Source organism: Parasteatoda tepidariorum, chromosome 4 (genome assembly GCF_043381705.1).
Source record: "Parasteatoda tepidariorum isolate YZ-2023 chromosome 4, CAS_Ptep_4.0, whole genome shotgun sequence".
Classification (NCBI taxonomy): Eukaryota; Metazoa; Arthropoda; class Arachnida; order Araneae; family Theridiidae; genus Parasteatoda; species Parasteatoda tepidariorum.
In genome coordinates this window covers 101873448-101897236 of record NC_092207.1, presented here as the reverse complement: position 1 = coordinate 101897236, position 23789 = coordinate 101873448, and the positions used below count along the sequence as shown (strand labels likewise).

The 23789-nt window shown below is 30.6% G+C and overlaps 2 protein-coding genes across 7 annotated transcripts in view; both read right to left on the bottom strand.

Moving 5' to 3' along the window:
* Positions 1-12707, bottom strand: part of LOC107438826 (glucose dehydrogenase [FAD, quinone]-like) — a 34445-nt gene extending 21738 nt beyond the window's left edge. The window contains exons 1-5 of one of the 3 annotated variants that reach the window (XM_071180288.1): positions 12036-12707; positions 6853-7003; positions 3794-3996; positions 2540-2729; positions 702-833 (exon numbers count right to left, since the gene is read on the bottom strand). In XM_071180288.1, the coding sequence (XP_071036389.1) occupies positions 702-833; positions 2540-2729; positions 3794-3996; positions 6853-6997 (670 nt within the window). In that variant the 5' untranslated portion in view covers positions 6998-7003; positions 12036-12707. Of the gene's footprint in view, positions 1-701; positions 834-2539; positions 2730-3793; positions 3997-6852; positions 7204-12035 lie in introns of those variants that run through there. The other 2 variants (XM_071180290.1, XM_071180289.1) reach the window with 2 other exon arrangements.
* Positions 12708-17984: 5277 nt separating this feature from the next.
* The window catches only part of LOC107438823 (Leucyl-tRNA synthetase, mitochondrial), a 39691-nt gene continuing 33886 nt past the window's right edge, over positions 17985-23789 (bottom strand). For all 4 annotated transcript variants that reach the window (XM_043046585.2, XM_043046588.2, XM_043046584.2 and 1 more), the window contains 2 exons: positions 21490-21558; positions 17985-18288 (listed from right to left, as the gene is read on the bottom strand). In XM_043046585.2, the coding sequence (XP_042902519.1) occupies positions 18043-18288; positions 21490-21558 (315 nt within the window). In that variant the 3' untranslated portion in view covers positions 17985-18042. The remainder of the gene's footprint in view (positions 18289-21489; positions 21559-23789) is intronic.

Sequence of the window (23789 nt, the reverse complement as noted above, 5' to 3'; positions counted from 1 at the left end):
TTACGCTAATAACACTACTTTAAAAAATTTTAGGATTGTACGAACCCTATGGTTCTTATGTTAAATGAATACGAATAATCTGGTCTCTTTTTTTCTGGGAGTGTTTCCTCCCCCTCCATGCTTAATTTTTTTCTATAATTTTACTTCCCTGAATTTGTTTTAAGGAAAGAAAAAGGATTATTTTAACCATTGAATAATAAGCAATATAATATTTTTTTAAAAATTTAAAAATTGCCATCGTAGGATGAATTTTCCAAACTTTCTAGCGAAAGCTTCGAAATTTTTCTTTCATAATTTATTGTTTAGTTCAGGGCAAATAAAGGGACTGGAAGTTGAAATATGTAAATAACAAAATTTCGAGAAAACGGAAGGAAAAAAAAACCAAATAATTTTTTAATAATTATTTTTATTCTTAAGGAGGCAATTCCTCTTTAATTCCCCTTTTTGTTACAAAGGCGTACCTATCAAAACTTTTCACCTCTCGGTCCCTTTCAAAGCCCCTTCAAATAAAATTGATGACCATTGAAAGTGATAAACATGAGACAGCAGAGGTTCCAGAAAATGAGGGATTTAGGAGATCATTTTACTTAAGATTTAACAATGGTGTTAGAACGTATTTTTACGCAGAAACGTTTAAAATAAATAAACTCTTTTCATAGACAAAAAACTTATGAAATATTCCCCAAAGGAATAAAACAAACCTTTTTGTTTTGGTCCATTGACATCTCCCACTCGATAACCGGAACTTTTTGCAGTTTCAAAAACAGCTCTTTTTAATTCAGTGTCATATTCTGGTTTAGATACAGTGACGGGACCATTTACCCCATGGTAACCTAAGAGACCATACACTTTAGAGATGAAATATTTCGACATCACATAACACATTGTCAAAAAAAAAAATTTATTAAAAGCCATCGGCATTTGAGTTAAGGAAAAAAGCTTGTTTTTTTTATTTTATTTAGAACAGACAAAGACAGCATGTTTAGAAAAAACAAAGATGCATTCCTAAATAACACAAGTCAAAATTCAAATATCTACTCCAGGTACGCTATTCCTAACCATGTATTTCGCTCCATATTTCGCAGATGTCATTCGAGAGTTTTATTGCCCTGATAAGGAACCAACGACGATCGGGCTTTTAATAAAGTCAGAGACGATAAAAACAGAAAGGTACTCAGCTGAATCCAAAATTTTTGTCACGGCGATATTTTAAACTTGATAAATTAAAGTTCTCTGAAATTTGCTATAAATGTTATTAATTTAAAATAAATGTAATTTGAATATGGCTTTAACTAAAGTACACGGGGTAAGAAAGTAGAAGTAACCAAAAGCAAATAGCGAATTCACGGACAGGCGTATTAATTAATGGGTAAATCAAAGAATGGGTATATCAGCGACTGGACGCATCAATTTATGAATGAATAAATGAGTTCGAAAAACAGTCCTCTCCGACAAAACTAACTTTACAGTAGAGAAAGAAACTAAATAGCTAAGTATCAGCTTGATATATAGAGCTTCTATTATTTTTCTGTCATTAAAATATGACTGATTACAAAACATTCTATTGTGCTATAACATCACTTAATTTTAAGTTTATTAACAACTTTGAGATGACCAGTTTTCAGACAAAACTTTAAAACGAATGTTGTATATAATTTTAACGAGCGAAAATATCAATAATTTGTCAGTGAGAAATTAAAGACTTTATTTAAGTCTTAGACTACATATTCATGGATAATCAAAAATCTTTTTGGATTAAGATTATCTGTGCTAGGCCACTTACAATTATCTTCATAGAAATACGAAAACTCATTTGGTTTATATTATAAAAACTATTTTGATGTCTGCAATTTTCTTGTAGTTTATGGTAACTTTTCCAAAATATGCTTCTTTAACTGGTTCTGGTGCCACTTATAGGATTTTTTTTGTTTTTTGTACAGAATAAATATTAATTTGCATAAAACACCATCGAAAAGAGATACTTCAACTTCACCAAGTGCAATGCTTTTATAAGTAAAATTGCTATAATGTAACACCTGAGACTGTTGTTTCCTTTTTCTTGCTTTTCCATTCCAGCATTTTGATAACACATTTTTCTTAGAATGCTCAATCAACCAGCTTTTGAAATAAAGCATCATATTATTTACAGTCACCTTCTTTACAGTTACTTCTAAAGAACTATCCTCTGAACCACTCATTGTGTGTAAAAAAACATCAACAAAATAATGAGCCTAAACTAAATAATTAATTGTTAGGTTATGCGAACAATTTCAGCTAAACTTTAAAATGCAAGAATCTAGATTTTGAAAAATAATGGAGATGTCTGGTTTACTGATTCCTCGATTCAAATACACCAAAAGTTTATTAATTTCTGATCGACGCTCAGAATGGTTTTATACATAAAATTTTGATAACAAATAAAATTCTAGAGCAATGAAATAACTGGAAATGACTGAAAACGGCCTTCAAAATAGTATATGTTTACTCAACGTAACAGAATATCACTTTCCAATGCTTAATAAATGAAATTATTTTTTACCATTTCTCACGTATTCTGCATCTGTATTGTTTTCAAGTTTCTTGAAATAAGGTAGAACTCCATCATAATTCCATCCCGTGGCACCGTGAGCAGCCCAATCATCATAATTCTTTTTATTTCCTCTCAAGTTAAGCATAGCATTAATGACACTCGATCCACCAATGGTTTTCCCGCTGGGCCATGCAACAGACTGAAATAAATCTTTGTTGTTAGACATTACTCAAATTTTTGCATGAAACTTGATTACACGATAGGGGTCCAACTTAAACATGAAACAAAAAATATTAAGTTATGTTCGAATTTGCTCCGTATTCAACACTGAGCCGATTTTTTTTTTAAGAAGGTACTCTTACAATATCTTCTTAAAATTTATTTCACAATGAATTTGTAGAGTTCGCTAGATCGAAGGGAATACCGAACCTGCAACCTCTCATCGAGCACATCTTGATATTCTTTCTTCTCGGAAATTAGCTGCAACCTACGGCAAGATACAAATGTCATTTTTGTTATCGCACACTTTTCCCAGCAAATAAATATCTGTGAAATCACCAAGCTACTACTACTACTACTCAGTGTGTTATACACTTTTTTGCATTTTAATTTATTTTAAGTTAGTCACTCAGTTTTGTGACTGTATTTTTTTCCGGAAAATAAAACTTTTATTTTTATCTTCTGATTGTTATGATGTTGTCTTTGGTTCCCGAAAATGTGAGAACGTTATATCTTGTTCCTACAAATTATTTTATGTCAAGCAAACTCAAAAGACTGCCAACAGGTTTCATAATGAACAATGTTGAATAGGACCTCAGCATGCTATTTTCTGAAAGGAGAGTTCACACTAATGAAAATCTGATGAATGAAAAATATTTTTCAGCCAAGAATTTGTCACTCAGGTTCTCATTCGCGTGCAGTGAGAATGCATGAAAAACAACATGATCTTCGGTGCTACATATAACACACAAATGGCTGCAGCTTATTGTTACGACCCTATAGCCTGTTCTAGGCTGTAGTACCAAAAAAGGACGAATGCGAAGCATGGTTTTAATTTTTCTTTTATCTCTGTTATTGATCATTGAACATTTTGTTACTAAACAAAAAGGATTTTTATCTTGACTTAGATTTAAAACTTAAATAATAGTGAAAATGTTCTACGATTTATTGTATCAATGAAAGCTTAAACTTACTCCGTTTACACTCAAATAGCTGAGAAAATATTATACGATTTAATGTATCAATCATTAGGTTTAAACTTACTCTGTTTAAGAGCCCAGCACCGGTATAAAGTTGGGGAACAGTGGTATAGTTCCAATCAATATCTGTTCCGATGAAACTTCTAGCAACGCCAGGTATGTCAGTAACTTTGGGCGGTGGTTTACCAGCTTCTAATAGAAGAACAGTCACACAATGTTTTTCAGCTAAACGGCTTGCAATAACAGAGCCAGCAGAACCAGCACCAACTAAAAACATTTACAAAATTGAATTATTGTGACACACAGTGTTAACATGTAATCCGTCAAAACATTTTAAATTTACAACTGGATATGGATGGCTTTTATCCTGTCGAACGCTTATGGATCTTAAAGCTTATGGATTTAAACTAGGGGTCTCCAAAGTGTACGATATAGACCCCTGGAGGGTTGATATAGAATAATTAACGATCGATCCGATTTAGGGGATTCAAAGAAAAAATACCAATTTAAAAATCAATCGATGGTTTAAAATTACGCTTTGGAGTGATTGAAATGTGGATAGTCCAGAACGGATTATCGCACTATTTTCTGCTCAAGTTGAAAATATTGACAATTATTTGCAAGATGAAAGATATTTATTTATAATTTAACTGTGAGTAAAGTTTGGGCGAATATAAATATTACGCAAAAAATCAAAAACTTTGTAATGCGGCATTTTTCTTTTTAATTGCATTGCATTCCCAAGCTCCTATGTCTATGGTTAAATAAGTTCTTATACGGATTAAGTCATGATGGTTCTTTTCTAAATGCAGGATACACGCATGCATTCAAGAGAACCACGGTGGCGTTCGCCTTCCAATGAGGTGAACCGGGTTCGAATATCTCCGGTTGGTCGATACGAATTTGCACCCAGCTCTCACCGACCACAGGACTGACATAAAATATCCTCAGTGGTAGATAGATCATGGGTAAGAATCCCCTTGCCAACAGGCTAGTCGTGAGAGTTTTTCGAGGTTTTCCTCTCCATGTAAACCAAATGCGGGTTAATTCTATCAAAAAGTCCTCAACGTTGGCAAAATTTATCCCACTCAAGTGATCCAGAAGTATGTTTTTACAAATTTTTTCAATTTAAGGCCGGGATAGCCTGGTTAATAGGGCACTGGGCCCATGTCCAAGAGTTCGTGGGTTCGATCCCCGCCGGCCGAAGACTCCCCGTGTAGTTAAATGGTGACTGATGCACGTTAAATCTGTCGAGTCGCAAAGTCCTCCATGTTCCCCATAACAAATCAATACCTCTGGGGGTACTGATCTAGGAGTTTCCTTGTCTTCTGGATTGATTCAAAACTACAAGGCTACGGAGTTGAACATTAGTAGTCGTAAACCCAAAATATGGTCGGCTGTTCAACGACGGATAAAATAAAATAAAACTTTTCAATTCCATGATTAGAGATCCAAATTAAGATCTGATGCATCAAAGTGGACATATATATATTTGTTCCAACAAGATAAAAGCTTAAAAAAATTAATTGTGCTATCTGTCTTGTGGGGGGGGGGAGAGAGAATTTAACAAAACAGGCGCTAACAAGTGAACGTTTCTTTTCCTTAGTTCAAAAAGTAAGGATTAAAATAATTAAAATTTAATAATAATTCAAACAAATAGTATAGGATTAATTGCATATACAATAACTCAATCCCATTAAGGGTCAAAATACTCCATGTACTTTTCTACACAAATATTTCATAATTAAACTTTTCAATGGCGAAACAAGACAATCGTGTTCTTAATATTTCAGAAATTTATATATACTATTTCTACTTGAAATTACGCCGACCGGCCTGTGTAGGGGGCAGGGAACTGTCCTTGCATCAGATAGGTCCTGGTTTCGAATCGATGGATGTTTCAAGGCATAGATGTTTCTTTCCCTCTCTCTGTGTGTTCTATGTCCTTTCTCCTTAGAGTGTGAATGTGACCCGCCCTATAAACGGGTTGTAGTTGTGTGAATGGCGTGGCAGAAGTCGAATTTCTGGCCATAGATGGCGCCACTGAAAAACAGGAACAATCGCACCCCCACTGCCTAAACAGGCATACGACAAAAAAAAAATCACGTGACTGCGATGTTTAAAACTAAAAAGGTAGCCTACAGAAAAAAATATGAAATTAGTCTAATCCTTTTTTTTTTACATAATTGGCAGAGTAGGTGATAAAGGGACATCCATCAATAGTTTTTATAAAAAATACTTCATTATCGGTTTAATACATTTTGCAAATCACTAGACAGAAGATTAGTTAATGCAAGAGAAAAACAAACTTTATTGAAGTTCTAATGCCCAAAGTGTAATTTAAAAACATTTCCGGTTAGTTTTCAACATTTTATTTCATATACATTTTAAGAAAATCATACAAAATTGTTGCGGACAAAATAAAAAGTTCGTGAAAAGCTATCAAAACATATTATTTTATCAGTATTATTAGAAAATTCTGCGGGATCTTGTTGTTGGATAATCCGTGGAAAAAATCTGTCATAAATTTTCGTGATGGAAAATCTCATCTTAAAATCTAATCGTTTAAAAATGTTTCATATATAAACCATTTTGTAATTATTTTTGTTTTGGTGTGAATTAACTCGAACAAGAAAATAAATTATCAAGTTTGATCAGAAAGTTTATTAAATAAAAGAGCTTTCTTAAGCAATAATTTTAAAAACTCAGTAATGACAATGTTGATCCTCTACTGGGAGTCTAACAAAAGAATTCGGTTTCGGAAGCTTAAACGATCTTTTTGTGGAACCACGACTTCATAAATAAAGTTCATTAACAATTGTGATTATATTAACCAAATGTATTATTAACTTTTTTTAATGAATTATTTCAAAATAATTTTTGATTTATTTTATCTAAAGAAGCGAATTTCATCGTTTTATCAATAATATGTGTATAGAGTCAGACAATTAAATTCGCAGAGCTGTGGCGGCAGCTAATCTAGTTCTTTTTCGTGTATGCATGAGTTTAAAAACGGGAATAGACTTCTAAATATGTGGAAACAGCGAGAATTACATATAAAACGTGATTTTAGAATCTCTGCATATTTTGCAATATCAAAATTAAATATAAAGAAATTATTACCGACAACATAATCATATCCATCTTTAATGTCCGTGGTTGTATTTGGAGTATGTTTTTGTCCTATCATGGATAGCAATATCATGGATAAAAATTGCGAAGAGGCATAGGGAGTAGGATACGAAGATTCAACTGTCAGGTTGTACATCTTTCACTGAAATAAACAAAGTATTGCGAAAACTATTAATTTTCATACAACTATTAATATAGAGATCCGGTAACCCTATTCATTAGAAACAGATGGGTTAAGTAGCAGAAGAAGGGAAGTTTTATTTCATCTCTTTTGATAAACAAAGAATATAAATGTGAAAAGAAGCGCCCCCATCCATATCTGTTCCGCAATCAGCCTCTATCAATCCGTTTTTTCTTCTTTTTTTTTTAATAATACTTCCATCCAGATGTTGACGTATATTGTTGCTAGGAAAACAACCTGCCTTCAGAGGGCCCCCTTCCCCTCCACTCTAAAAAAACATAGAAACAGCTGATGAAAAGTCAAAAGGCGTTTGCTTTCGCGCTTTACCGACTTAATATGTCCTTTGCAAAAGGTTTAATTGCTAAACAAGGAAAATATTTACTTGTAACAAATTCATTAAAAAATAAACTAAAATAACTTACTATTTAAATATATTATTTAAACATATTATTTAAACATATATATCAAATATTCTTGCATTGAATGAATGAACAAAATACGTCATTAAATTAATAAAATGATTGAATTAAATATTTTTTCGCTTATCAGCTGAATTTCCTGTTATTCCTGAACTTCCTGAAGTTATTTCAGATTATTCTTCCTTGCTAATTAAATATTTTAAAAAAAACTATCTAAAAACAAATAATAATTTTTCAAATTTTAAGTCCAGATAGTAATAGATTTCTTTAAGGTAAATGATGAAATACATCAAGTCTTCGATTAAAAAATTTTGAAGCATTTTAAAATAATGCGATAAAAAATTAAGTCAACCATTTAAGATCACATATTAAGTAGACTTTATATTCCAATGTACGCAATTGTTTTATACTAATTTTGTACTTCAACAGTTGAAACTCATGTCAGTTTAATCCACACAATGTTCCTTATAATTCTTGTAATAAATAATTATTTAAATGAAGGATATAAATCAATTACATAAAATACGGACCAAAACATATAGTGTAAGTACAGTAAATCATCGAATATATACATAAATATACTAAAACCATACACAAAAACTAATACATATAAAATATACGCAAAATTAACAAAAAAGAAAATATACATACATGAACAGATTAAAAATTGGTATAATTTATAGCTACAAGAAAAATTGAAAAAATGTTGCCTCATATTTTCAGATATCCGCAAATTTAATAAAGGCAATTTTTCAAACACTTTCAATGCATAAATATTTTTTTTACTTATTTTTTTAAGTAATAGATATTTTTAATGAAGTTAACAATAGCAAAATATTTAAACAAAGCTTGAAAATATTTTTGAATGTTTAATATTTTTTTCATATCCAGTTAATGATATTTTAAGTATTAAAATAATCAACTTATACTTTGAAACACTTAAGATTTGAGTGATAAAGAATTATTTTAATTTGTAAACGAATAAATAAATAATAACAGCTAAGGTTTCACTAATCAATAGTTAATTATAAAGCTAGGTTTATCTTTTTTATGAATGTTTTTAAGAAATGAAATATTAATCATTAGTGTACAGTTTTAAATATAAAAAATATCTGTAGCTGCAATTTATGCAATTTTTAGTTATGCAATTCATATTTGTCGGAGTTGAAATCCAAAAGACTCTGCCTCTTATCTATTTAAAAATTAGGTTTTATTGATTAAAAGAAGAAACAACTTATGAGAATTGTTTAGAAAAACATTTGAAGTTCAAGAAATGTCTTATCTCCATTTTCTATAAAATCATCATACGATCCATACAATCCATATAATTGGATAGCCATTTTGTGTATTTTGAGGTTTGCTAAGTTTTCACAAATCAACAAGGTTGAAAATCAGTCCTCACCGAGAGTTATTCTGGAACACACAGTGAAAGTGGGCCGTGCTAGGGGAAAAAAACAGTTCCTGCCCACGTGTAAACAAGGAAAAATACCGTGAAGATGACAGCGAGAAGACTAGAGAGGAATTTTAAAGAAGAAAACAATTTTTTTTGTCCAGCCTAATTTTGAAATATTATTTTTTTTAGAAACAAAAGATTTTAGGAAACAAAGAAATTTTTATGGAGCGTAAATAAATGCTTGGGAAATGCATTTGTGAAAATTTTTATATATTCGTGCATATTTTTTTTTTATTATTACTATTATTAAGAAACATAGAGCGTTTACATAGTGTACAGTCCGCAAAAGTATAAATAGACCACCTTGAATAACTTTTGATCTAATGATCAGATTTTAACGTTCTAGGACTCAATCTTAATGGCTCGAATATGCTAATTAGTAAGTGCAGACAATATTTTAAGTGACGAAAACAGCTGAGGAATCAGTTAGCGTACCCACAAAACAATAAGAAGTCTCAGCAGTCGTAGAATACGTCACGCCTGGACGGTGCGAACGGGTCGTGACGAATTGACAAACTTCATTAAAGATCAGGTTCTGCAGAACTTTCACTAAAATTTCCTTCTCTTCTAACCATCTTGGACAACTTCTTGAATAAGCTTCACGAGCTCCCTTTGCAATTAATGCAAAAAGGTTGCAATTCACAACAAGTGTCTGAGTGGCCAAGCAGTAGAGCAGCGAGGACAAACAGATGTAGTACAGTGCGCAGAAAGAAAAAAAAAACTCTGAATAATTTTCAATCCCTAATGATTGGATCTTCATGCTGTAGGACTCAATTTTAATGGCTCAAGAAGGTGATCTCAAATACGCTAATCAATAAGTGCAGACGATATTTCAAGTTAAGAAATCGGACACAAAAACGTACTTTCTTTGAATAAAAATATCTTTTTGAAAAAAAGATATTTTGAAAAAAAGATACAGATCCGAATTTCTGATCCCATAAATATGGGGAGTAGCCGCAATCTGGGAAACAGGGTGCCATACGTTGATCAGGAGAGCGATCCAAAGTTTGGACCCCCTAATAAATATTTGCAATATCTAATAATCCTGGGATAATAAATATTTGCAATATCTTATTACCTCGGTAATAAAATATCGCAAATATTTATATCCCAAGAAAACTCTAGCATAGCAGAATTATTGTCATTACGTTTTGTTTCGTCACGTTTTTACACGGCCGGAAGCAAAACAATAATCTGCTGTGATTGGATGTTTGTCAAGTTTTGCTGTTGGATTGGGGGGGGACTGCACACGATGGTTGCTGAATTAACATAGAACAAAAAATGGCGTCACTGGAAATATCAATTTGTGTTGCTTTAAAAACTAACTTATTGGTAAGGGTTCATTTCACTTTTTGCGTATTTCGCCATATCTCGAGAATTTTTTAAGTGAACTGAAAATTTTTTGTACATCATCATAAAATTCATTCATCTAAAGATAATTCCATGCAAAAAGCAAATAAGAGGCTATATTTATTATTATTTGATTTAATAATGGTAAAAAAAATTCAAATTGTAAGGTACACAATTGCTTAAGTCATTTTACAGGATGCCATTTTAAAGGGTAGTAGAATTCAAAATTTTAGTCAAATCCTTCAAACGATTCTTGAGAAATCAAATTTCAAAAATACGTCATTTTTAAAATTTGATTTTTCAGGAACTATTCGTTCAATTTTACTCAAATATCGTCATTTACCATTTAAAATTGCTTTCTTTACAATTATGTAAGAAATTATATACTATCCAATTCATAATTGTTTCGACTATTATTGAATAAAAAATAATAAATGTTTACTAAAAGTAATTTATTGCATAGAAATGTCTTTAAATAAACGAATTTTATAATTGTATGCAAAAAATTTTCCATTCTCTTTGAAAGTTCTCAAGATATGGCGAAAAAAGTAAAAGCGACTCCTGACCCAACCATGTTTCCCAGATTGCGGTTATATTTTGGGTTATTCAGAAAAAGTGCGTATTTGTATCTGATTTCTTAACTTAAAACATCGTTAGCAATCATTCATTAGCATATTTGAGATCACCCTCTAAAATTGTTAAGAATGAGTCAGGATGGCCCGTTTTTTATTTTTATTTTTTATTATTTTGCTCACTTTTCATATAGTAGTAGTTCTGGTATTAGAACTGATTAAAAGTTGAGATTCATGATCCAATAACTAAACATTGTGCTGCAAAAAGAAAAGGAACATTTTGAATAACTTTTAATCTAATAATCGATTTTTCATTTCATTTAGAAAACCTGAGTTTGAGAACAGGTCTTTTTTTTTTTCAAAAAGATAAAAACAAGTAACAAGTTTTTTTGAAATATCAAGTATTCGGGTCGGGATAAAAATATTTGTTAATATCACGCAATTTTGATGTTCTTGAAGATTGGTAACTGAAAAATAATAAATTTTTATTTATCTTTACCAGGTATTTCTTTAAATTTTATTTTATTCATAATTACATATTTATTTTCTTTATTATCATATTTTGTACTAAATCTATATATCGGGTTATGATTTATAATTTCTTCGTTGTAAAAAAAAAAAGGTAACATAGTTTTATGACTTTTTAAAAACATTATTTTTAACTTTAAGGTAATTTTTGATAGTTTTTATGTTGTTTTTTTTCCTAGCATTATTTTAGAAGTTTTAGGTCATCAACCTTTTAACTCTGAATATGAGTTTTCGCATGACTTTATAGTAAACTCAAAAAGTTATACAGCTAAATTTTCCAATTTTTAATCAATCTTTGAGAATGTAAGAAAGAAGTTTTTGGTGAGAAATAAATTATTTAGATACGATATTTTTTTAGTATAAATTGACGCAATTGGAGTGGCACTTGCATAACTGTGTACAACATTCATATAAAAATTTTGCAATCGCTTTTTTTTTAAAGTTTATATCTGTTTCAATAAATTATCATTATTTTTATTTGTATTTAAGTTTCTTACAAAGACTAGATAAAAACATAAATATCGTGTTACTTTTTTTTCTTCTGAAGGGTCAAAAAAACAACGAAAAGGTGAGGTCTTAACTGTATAATACTACAATGCATATAACACTAATGGCTAAGCAAATCATTCATTTTTACAGTGCTTATCTAGATTAAAATTTTAAATTCTTACCTGTTAAGGACAAAGCTCGATCCAATGGAACGAAATCTTTGTTAGTTGAAAGCACTCTCTCCAAGCGATAATTATTTGCTTATCGAAGCGCTTATTAGAGAAGGGAGGATAAAAATGCTTCACGATTCGATTAAGTTATCCAAAGATATCTGTTTTCGACTTAATCCCATTTTTTATTTTTCATCCAATGTTTATGTTCTAGAAAATTAATATTTTTTACATTCACCAACCAACAAGTAAATAATTTTTTTAAAACTCTTCTCCCACAATATACGTTTAAAAGTACTTTAAATCTCTATATTAAAAAAAGGGGGGAACAGTCATTGTTGTTTCAGAAAATGTTAACTGAAAAAAAATGTCATTCTGCACATTTCTCGAGAAATGCTTAAGAACATTATTCTGTTAATATGCTATGGATACGATCCTTAGTAAAATTATTTTGAGTCAGTTTTTTTTTTTTTTACTACGTCGTGCTATTAAATTTAACGAAAACTATTAGATTAGAAAACGAATTATGATTTTTATTTAGACAGCCACTTACTCATACGTTTGAAAATATTGATTTTTCTCCTTTTGCTTAAATTTCGAATTCGTTTTTGAGCTATTAAACGCTTCATAAATATGGTTTTTCGTTGTAAAGGAAAAACTAATTGCCTTTCATTGGGTTGTTGCAACTCGAGAAGAAGTATAGTGATGATTTAAATCAAATTTAATTGGATACCTGTTCTGTAAGGTAAGCGGCGACTCGCGTGTGGCGAATCTGATAGGCTTCTAAATCGACAAACGCTTACAAATTACCTTCAATGACGTCACTAGCAGCAGGTACCCAACTTGAATTTTTTTTTCTACTACGTACTATCTATCTCGCCTGAAGGTATAAAAACGTTTAACATTTAGAAAAATTTCGGAGTTAATAAATTTTTTCTCCGTCTTTTGGAGAGAACCAAACTGAAATAATAACCTTTTAAATAAAAAAAATTTAATATTTTTAATTATTTTTCGGATTGAATTTTAAATTAAACATTTTCTTTCGTATTGAGCTTGATAATTAAAACACATTTAATATCACGAAAAAGTAAAAGTGTAACTGTAATGTTAAAATTTTTGAATTAGAGTTCCATTTCGGTTTCTCGAATTGAATTTTCTTTCTAAACGAACGTAGTGTTTTCTTTTCTTTCGGGTTGCATTAAATTATTTAAACATACTTAATGCTGATGGAAATTTGAAAAAAATAACAGGAAAGAGATAAAAATAACGGCGTTTTTTTATTAGAATTTCCATTATTGGCAACTAAACAAGTATATGCAATTGGGTATACTATAGCCTACGTCACAGGTTGTGTTATTCCTACTAAATTTAACCCATGAACGGCATTTTCTGCGAGCCTAACTTCAAGCCACAAATAAACAAACGAAGTGCTTGATCGTTTAAATAGCTGCTCGCCAGATTTTATTGCATTATAAAGAAAAGTAATTGATATTCGATTTTTGATTAATAATTGATTTATGTGGATAGTGGCAAAGAATTTAGCATTGCGTCATGGTAAATGTTATTCCTACTAAGTGGAAGTAGTTGTGTTTTTTTTATATTATACCCAATTTCATTTTGAATTTTTTTTTTTTTAACATATGTATATTATTTCAATTTCAGATAATGTAAAATAAGTGTGCGAAGCTTTCTTAGATGGTGAAAATATTTGTGAAGAACTGTGTAAGCAATTCCGAAGGAAGGTTGGCGAGCAACTATAGATATAGGAGATAAGCCCCAATTATAATTTAAATTGGAGAACATTACTTATTTTAAGTCAAAATTATTATAAATCAAAGTTGAAAATTTTTTCTGATAATTATTTAGTTTATAAATGAAGATTTTTAATAATGTTGTTATTTAATTTATAGAAAACCATTAGCAGAAGAATTCGCGATCGCAACGCTCGAGTACGCCGTCTAGCGGGAGCCTGTAAATATCAGACCTTATTTATCACGTTTTTATTTAGTTCCATAAGAATCATTGGCCATGACGGACGCCATTTTCTTAGCAGCAAATAAAAATCAAAATTTCCCTAAGGAAAAGCTGAAGAACTTGAAAAAAGTAACCAGAACATGCCAAACATTGAAGCAGAACACGCCAAGCATTTGAAGAACAATTTCTCCTTAATTTTTTCCTTTCTATTACCAAGAACATAACTTACAATTTCATGATCACTTGCTGTTACAGATGTGTATATTACGGTAAAATAATTTATTTTGTCTTCAATTCATTACAAATTAAAATGAAGTCAACATTGCTTTCATCATTCCAATAAATAAATGTGAATTCAGAACGTCAAGAACTGCAATAGTTATAGAATACTCTTTTTTGTTATAGAACAGTATATATTTCTGTATCTATATAATTCGGAAAACAACAATAAAGAATCAACCAAATTACTTGAAATAGTGTCATTTGTGCTGATGATTAATAAATTTTTTATCGTTTTCTTGGTAAGTATTTCTTAGTTTTGAAAGAATAGATAATTTCAACTAGAATTCAGCTGTTCTGTTTTTAAGCTACATATTCAAATTCATATCGAGATCTTACAATTATAAAATTTTGATGTGTGGTATGTTATCTAAAAGTAATAAAGGGATAATCTATGCACATATTATTTGAAAATAAAACTTTCAAACGAAGAACATTTCATTTGGAACTCTACGGATTTATAAAGAAGGTAAGTGTTATGATTTTTATAATAAAAAATTAGCTTGTAAAACTTTTTTTTCTTATTTGATGATAGTTCTCTACAGAATGGTTTCTTACGTCTGATTAAGAACTATAAGAAAAGAAACTATATGAAAGTTTTTATTTCAATGTAAAGAATTCTTAAAATCGTTTTTTATCCTAAGAATTCTTTATTTTCCGTTTTATAGTTTATAATTTTTTGATAAAAATTGTTGTCAAAATACTTTTTTTGAAAACATAAATGGTATAACATTATGTGTTTATGTATACTTCTTGCATATTCTAATGTTTCAAGTAATATGATTCAGAAAAGTATGAATAAAAATTCGGTACTTATGTATTAACGCCACAGCAGCTACAGATTTGGCTGTTTTTAAGTGCCGCCAATCTACACCTAAAATTTTTGTGACAAATCATAAAATGAAACACTTTATTTAAAATCAAAGTAGTTTATCGGATTTCGGTGGACAATGGGCAAAATATTTCGCTCCTGAAAAAATAAAATTGCATCTTGTTCTATTTTTGGCAAATCCCAAAGACGCATTTTCGTAGCACTAAAAAATGGTAACAAAAATCGAAGAACAAATCATTTTGGAATTCTTCTGATTTATAAAGCAGGTAAGTGTTAATTTTTATAAAATAAAAAATTTTACTTTTAAGTAATTTTTTTCTTATTTGATGATAGTTTTCTATAGAATGGTTTTCTGCGTCCGATTATGAATCAAAAAAGAAAAAACATGAAAGTTGTTTATTTTAATGTAAGGAATTTTTAGAATTGGTTTTTTCTTTTTTGCTTTGTATCGTAAGCATTCTTTATTTTACGTTTTTTAGTTTCTAAATAATGATTTTTATTGAAACTTGAAATTTTTTGATAAAAATTGTTGTCAAAAAACTTTTTTTACTAAATTAAATTTCATAAAATGAGGCTTATGTATATTTTTTGTTCATTTTAATTTTTGAAGTAACATGATTCTTAAAACTACGGAAAGTAAAGTTTAAATAGGCCTTTCATGTTATATCATTAAATTTAGTAAAACTATATCTCGGGAATTAGGTTTTAACTCTTATAAGAAGATACTTATTTTTTTCTGTTTATGTGCAAATATTTTTTCGATGTGTTTTGGATGTTCCTTCTCTAAAAAAAAGAGATACCATTTTGTTTTCGTTTGCATAAGAAAGGATATTAAACATTTTTCTTTTTTAAATTTAATTAGCCAAGATAAAGAAGGAACGTTGCAATGCTACACGCTACATTAAAGACGTCTCTAGAGTAAATGAATGACTGTTCATATAGAATTCGCAGGTATTAGTCTCATACAACAACGCCCCCTATAGTTCGTTGCGATCGCGAATTCTACAGTAACATCTGATGATGTCTTATTTCAATGTTTATTTTGTTTTGAAGTAATAGAATTGAACTATTGCATTTTATAAGGAATGAGATTTTTGATCAGTAAAATTGGGTCGGCTGTCCAACGACGGTTATAAAATAAAATAAAACATAGGGCCGGGATAGCTTGGTGGTTAGGACACTGAACCCATGTTCATGGATTCGATCCCCGCTGGACGAAGACTCCCCGTATAATAAATGGTGACTGATGCACTTTAAATCTGTCAAACCACAAAGTCCTCCATGTTCCCATAAAAAATCATACCTCTAGGGCAGTGTTTCCCAAACTTATGATTTTTGTGTATCCTTTCTAAACTTTTCGCAACGCCGTGTACTACTAATAAAAAAATAAATGTATTTTTTACTATAAAAAAATTGCACAAAACTTAAAAATCACAACTGGCTGTTGATACCACTAATTATTAACTGTTGACTCCGCAAAAAATGGCCAATAGAAAAATAGGTAATCGTAAATTTTCATGGCTAGCATTATTTTAAAATAAAATGTTTTGAAATTTTCTTTTGTTGTAAGATATTTCGCATAAGAACGCGTCTCCCCGCTAAACTGTTCCCGTACCCCTGGTGGTACACTGCCCTAGGGGTATTGAGCCAGGAGTTTCCTTGTCTTCTGGATTGGTTCAAAATGGCAAGACTACGGAGTTAAACATTAGTAGTCGTAAGCCCAAAATTGGGTCGGCTGCTCAACGACGGTTATAAAACATTGGAGAGATAGAGCGTTCGCTTTCCAATGAGGTGAACCAGGTTCGATCCAAATTCCGCAACGGTACTACTTTGATCAAAATCCACTTGGGTAACTTCCCTAAATAGATGAAGTGATTCTTCTTCTTCTTCTTCTTGCTTGAGCTTGTCAGATATGTGGCACCTCTGCACATGTTGCATTTTGTACCATACTCCAAGCCCAATTTTTCCTAGTTCCATTGTCTCGGGTCGCCTACTTTATTAATATAGTCTGACAGTCCCTTAATGGAATTAAGGTGAAGCTCTTTAGGATATGGATTGCCTAAGGTAGTGAGGCGCGTAAGGGCGAGGGCATCACATTCGTATAGGATGTGATGTGCTGATTCTACCTCTTCACGGCATTTCCGACATATTGGTTCTTGTTCGAAAAGTCCCAATCTATGTAGATGTTTCCTGAAATGATAATGCCCAGTGATGAAGCCTACAATTGTTTGAATCTTCAATCTTGGGAGCCTAAGAATTTCAGAAGCAATTTTTGCAGAAGGGCTGCTGATCATGCTTTTAGCATGTTTTTGTCCAGGAGAATTGCGCCAAACTTTGTTCATCTCCTGTTTTTCCCATTTTAGGACAGCCTTCTTTGTAGTCTTCATATTGATTCCACAGAAGGGTTCCGTTCCTATTGGATTGAAAGAGGATCCCTGTTTTGCGAGTTCATCAGCTCTTTCATTACCATCAATTCCCATATGCCCTGGTACCCAAATAAGAATGAGATGAAGTGATTACTGAAATCGAGGACTATATTAAAAAACAATCGTTCTAAGAAAGAGGAGGGACAAATGAATCATTCCTGAAGGAGGAGAATCTATGTTTACGAATGAAGTCATTTCTAAAAAAATAATTAATAATTTTTTTAAAAGTAGGCCGAAATTTATGGAGTGACGCCTCACCAATGAGCTCCATACATAACTGTAACCTATTTACTCTATATTTATAAGTATTTTTAGTGCTAAAAAAACGTATTTTATTCAAAGTGTTCAAATTACTACTACAAAACTGTACAACAAAAACTATACTGGGCAAAATATGAGAGATACATATTTCAAAAAATAAACAATTAAAAAAATGAGAGAACTATCGAATACAATTAAAAAACTCATTTATTTACATTATATACAGTTTCGTTGACACAAAAAAAATCTATGCAGTCATTGAATTTTTGAAGGGTTTATACTTCTTTGACTTTTTTCCTAATGGCTTAAATATTATTTGTACTTCAGGATCATAATCAGGCCAGATTTTATAGCGAACGTACTTCACTTTTGCGCCATTCAGATTATCTAACACTTTCTCACGAGATAAAGCTATGCTGATTGCTTTTTCTTCAGATAAGTTGAGTAATTCCAGGCGGGAAATGGGTATACAATCACAATCATCACCATTCAGCTAATTCAAAATGAAATGAGTCAGATGCAATTTTTGTTTTTATTATAAAATACTAAATTGGGCTTACAAGAAGAAGAAAAATACAAATATTTCAAATGCAATTCCAGTCTTATTTGTTGGATTTCAAAAAATGAATTGTACAACTACTTTTAAATAGATATCTTTTATTTTTCAAGAAAATATTTATGAATAGTAGCATATTATAAATAGTAGCAACTGGCCAACGGTCATAAAAGTATGGATGCATTTTTGGTACACAAGTGTGGTATTTTGGTAGATAAGTGTGAGCACAGAATCAGGGTTGTCTTTAGGAAATTTTTTTTTATTTTATTTATGACATCTTTTAAAATAAAATAATTTGTATTTTACAACTTACTGGCCAAATATTAACTAAAATATTAAATTTATTTATCCAAAATAAGAGAAGTAAAAGGATGAAAGGGCAAAAGTATAAAAAAATAAAATACCAGTTATGGTAGGAATGCGATGACGTTTTAAGAAATGCAGTTATAGCATATGATCTGTATAGCATCATTCATTTTAAAGTACAGTCGGACCTCTATTTAACGAAGTCGCTAAATCTCGATAATAAGTTCGTTGTATGGAAAATTCGTTAATTGGAAAATCACCTTTTGAAATACTTTAACAATACAAAACAGGTTTTAAATTCATAAACACTAGATGTAATTAAAATAACAATTGATACACCTTTATCTTTATCTATCTTAACCACCAAAGAAATCTGCATGGAAAGCAAGAATAGAGCAAAACATTATCCAGTGTTACATTATCATGCTACATACATTTTCAACTAAAAAACGCTAAATTTGTGTATAAAATTATAACTGCATTTATTATAAAAGTAATTTTAAATATACTACATTGGCACATGCGTTCATAAGTTTAATTACTACTGATAAGATCCGTTAGTTTTAACTGAGTTTTTCATTTGAAATGCAAACAAAAAGGGAAAAAGATTTTACCGCTTTCTTTTAAAGTAAAGTGGCTTCGAAAATCAATTCAAGGTCATTTACCCCATAAAATGCGTTAACAAGTTTGAAATGTTCTGAAATATTTAGGGAAATGGGAAAAGTGGATCTCAAAAAAAAGTTCGTTAAATAGAAAATTCACTTCGCTATTTGGAAGTTATTTTACGAAGAAATTCGCAAAATGTTCTTGGTTCCTCGAAGAAAAGAATCGCAAAATAGAGAAATTCGCAAAATAGAAGTCCGACTGTATTTTTAAATTACTATTAAAAATTAAGTTCAGATTTTCTAAATTTTTCTATACTTCTTTATAGTTTATTTTTTAAATGAAAATATTAGAAATTTCAATTTCAGTTATGAATCAAAGACAAATCTCTGTAACTGGTTAAGAATTAATATGGAACGTTAATAATTGCAAGTTGGCAACTTAAATGTAAAAAAATAAATATGAACTTACAGTTAAGTCCTATAATTTTTAAGTTTGCATTTAAAATTAAATTATTATCTGAAACTGAATTTGAATTTTTCTCAACTAAAATAAGACTATATTTTTAACTAAAAATTTAATTAAATAACAAGACTAAAATTTATTAAACAAAGAGGGGTTTATTTTAAGATTAAATAATTGCTTAAGAATAATATATAATAATAACTACAATTTCACTTTATTTAATAATCATTAATTAATTTTTAAAAAAAACCACTCATTAATAATTATGTTAAGATAATTAAATTATAAAGAAAAAACTAGTTTATCTAAGCTTTTCCAGATAGAGAAATTTTTAAAAAATTTTTGAATCATATTGAAAAGCGTAATCTCATATTGAAAACGAAAATAAATAAGTACGATCTTAAAAATTATTGGATAGTTCAACGCAAAAACTGCATGAAAAGGGAACATCAAAACAATGTTGATCAAAGATGAAATCTTGGCCAATGGAAAGTGTCAAGAAGTGATTACTGAAATGTGTGACTTGAAATTTGTGTGTGGTAATACTTATGTATTAGAAATAGCGAGATTATAAAATCTATTAGAAATTCAGAGCAATAACTGCTGCAAAAAAATAAAAAAGGGCATTGTGAATTTCGGATGGAATTGTAACGAAATTATCGAGTGAAAAAATGAATTCCACACCCATCACAGACTGGACATATTGCTGATCTAAAATGTCCTCAGTGGTTTCCCTCAGGTTAATTGCTGGAGGTTTTCGTGTTTTTCCTCTCCATGTAACGCAAATGCGAGTTAGTTCTATCAAAAAGCTGTCCAAGAAGGCAAATTTCTCTCAATACTTGATCCAGGAGTTCTCTTGGCTTCTGGATTGGGTTCAAACTACGGAATTGAACATCAGTAGTCATAAATTCATAGTTGGGTCGGCTGTTCAACTATGGTTATAAAATAAAATACATGCAAAAGAGCCGTGGCGGCTCAAGGGACAAAGCGTTCGTCGGCCAATTTGGTTATCAGGGTTCGAATCCCTGCAAAAGCTGGTTGATACAAATTCTGGCTGTTCAACGATGGTTATAAAATAAAATAAAAAACATGCAACACCACGTTAACATGATACTTATGTGAATTATAGAATACATTTCCCTTTCTGTTCTTTCATTTATGCTTTATTCATGCTCTTATTTATTTTAGTTTACTTAGCACAAAATATACTCTATAATGTTTAGATAAAGTGTAGTTTTGTTAATTTATTTTAGTAGAATGTAAAAACAAACTGTGCAAAATGTTTTTTAAGAAATTAACTTAATATAAAAGTATAAAAGAAAAAAATAAAACATCGCTGTTTTAAGAGGCTATAAATATGTACTAAACTAAATGTCTCTCTTTTAACTCTTTTTATGGTGATTTTTACACAGTTCCCATAACCACAAAGATAAACTTTCTTACTACAGATACAATTAGATTATATTTCAATTTATTTTTTAATAGTTATAAGCTGTAATTAAACTTATTGCTTACTAAACTTATGAAACTTAAGTATTACAAACTTATATAACTTTGTAAACTTATGTGAAGTTAAAATTTGATTTTGTTTAAAAACTAAAATTACCTCATTTTTTATCCCTAAAAAATAGCATTTTGTATTACATAAAATGATACTGAATACATATAAAAGCATTGTTTTTTGTTTTTTTTTCAATTCATTTAATCTTGCAAGATCTCAAAAATTATTCAAATAGTAAAAACTTTAAGAAATAATGATAATACCTTTATGTTAATCTGCATATTGCAATTCACATCCATTTTAGGCCAATTTTGAAGCAAAACAGGAGATTTCTAAATAACAAAAATAGCTAAAATTACGCTAATCTGAACAACTAAGAGACAAAAAGAAAGTATACAACACAAAATAGAATTTAGATACATAATAAACAAATTTGTATAAAACATTATTAAAATATGAGGAATTTTATTTTTTAATATCAAACCTATATAAGTAAGAATCGATGTATGTAACAGATAGAGAATAACTTTACATATTTGATGAAATATAGAAACTACTTGATTACAATAATATAATGATTCAAAATATCAAAGAAAAAGTAAACAAATAAGGAAACACTGAAATAATTCAAACAATGCTAAATTCTTTCAAAGAAATTATAATCATAGTTAAAAACTAGGTTAACAAGGACAGAAATCAAACTTAAGCATGATATTTTTATGATTATGGAGAGAAAATTAAAATAGCCATTGATATAATAACAGGGTTGTCGCAAACACTGAAAGAAAAAATTCCTAATACAAAATGCAATACATAACATTTTTACTTGTTACATGAGTTGAAAAGAAACGATTTTGTTTTTAAAAAAATAATAAATAAAAAATATATATACAGTAGAAGTCCATTAGTCCGGCATCCAACAGTCCGGAATGCCCGATAGTTTGGCATCGCTCCGGAAAATTGTAAAAATTTTGGTTTTCTCCAAAAGTGTGTCTTTAAAGCAAATAAAAACGCTCGAGAGCTAATCTGAAGTTTTCGGGATCATCCGGAAGCACTCGGTATTGTTCGGAAACAACAGGTGCTGTGCAGCTTCGTTAATCAATCACGAAGCGTCTTCGCCATTTTTTTGTGCGTTGTTGTTTTGTGTTCTCTCACATCGCTGTAAACATAACTTTTTAAACTATTTATAAAAAAAGTGATTTTCGTTCTAACTGTACAGTGATCATGTTTTCAAAACCCAAGCCTTCCGAGTTCAAAAGGAGAGAAACGAAAACACGTAACACTGACTCTCAATCAGAAACTAGAAATCATCAAAAGGCGAGAATAAAAATGTTTTAATGAATGAGTTTAATATTGGCTCAGCAACTATTTATGACATTAAAAAACAAAAAGATGAACTAATGAAGTTTGCTTCTCAATCGGTAACAACTGAAAAATTGGCTTCTAGACAAACATTAAAAAAAAAAAAAACTGGAACAGCTAGATAGTGTATTGTTCAAATGGTTTAGTGTAGTACGTTCTGAAGGAAAGCCGATAACAGGGCCAATGATTGCTGAAAAGGCAAAGAAATTCGGCCAAGATTTAGGAGCTGCTGAAAGTGAATATAATTATTCTGATGGTTGGCTCAGAAACTTTAAGTTTCGGCATGGAATTCGAAGACTTGATGTAACTGGAGAAACACTTTCAGCAAACCAAAACTATACAGAAAAATACAAAGACGAGTTTGAGAAAAACGTGGCTGATAATGATTTAACACCTGAACAGATTTACAATGCTGATGAAACAGGGCTATTGTGGCGATGTTTACCAACATCTACACTAGCTGGGGAAGGAGAAAAACCAGCCAAGGGTTTTAAAAAAAACAAAGATAGATTAACCGTTTTGCTGTGTGCTAATGCGTCTGGAAACCACCAAGTGACCCCTTTTGTGATAGGTAAATCTGCAAAACCCAGGGCTTTTAAGAATGTTACACACTTGCCTGTCCAATACGATGCTCAATCAAATGCTTGGATGACTGCCGCCCTCTTTAAAGACTGGTTTTTTCACCACTTTGTGCCTGAGGTCAAGGAATCCTTCAAAAGCCTTGGTCTACCAGAAGATACTAAAGCCATCCTTCTTTTGGACAATTGCAAAGCCCACCCGCCAGTAGATGAGTTAGTTTCTGGAAATATTGTTGATTCTCTGCTCCCACCTAACGTAAGATCTTTGATTCAACCCATGGACCAAGGGGTTATTCAAAATTTTAAATGCTTTTATAGAAGGTCTTTTATTTAAGGCCTGTTAAATACTGACTGTGACGTGACTGATTTTCAAAAACAGTTTACAGTAAAAGATGCCGTCTATGCTATTGCACTGTCTTGGAACCAGGTAAAAAATACAACACTCCAAAAATGCTGGAGAAAACTGTAGCTGTAAACCCTGCATCTGACCTAACTCTACAGACTGATGAGGAAGAAAACCATCAAGACGCTCTGACCAAAGTTTTGGATGTCGTTGAAAGTGCTGACAATCCCTTGAAAAACCTGCTTGAAGATGAGGTAGAGGAGTGGCTTCTAATTGACGA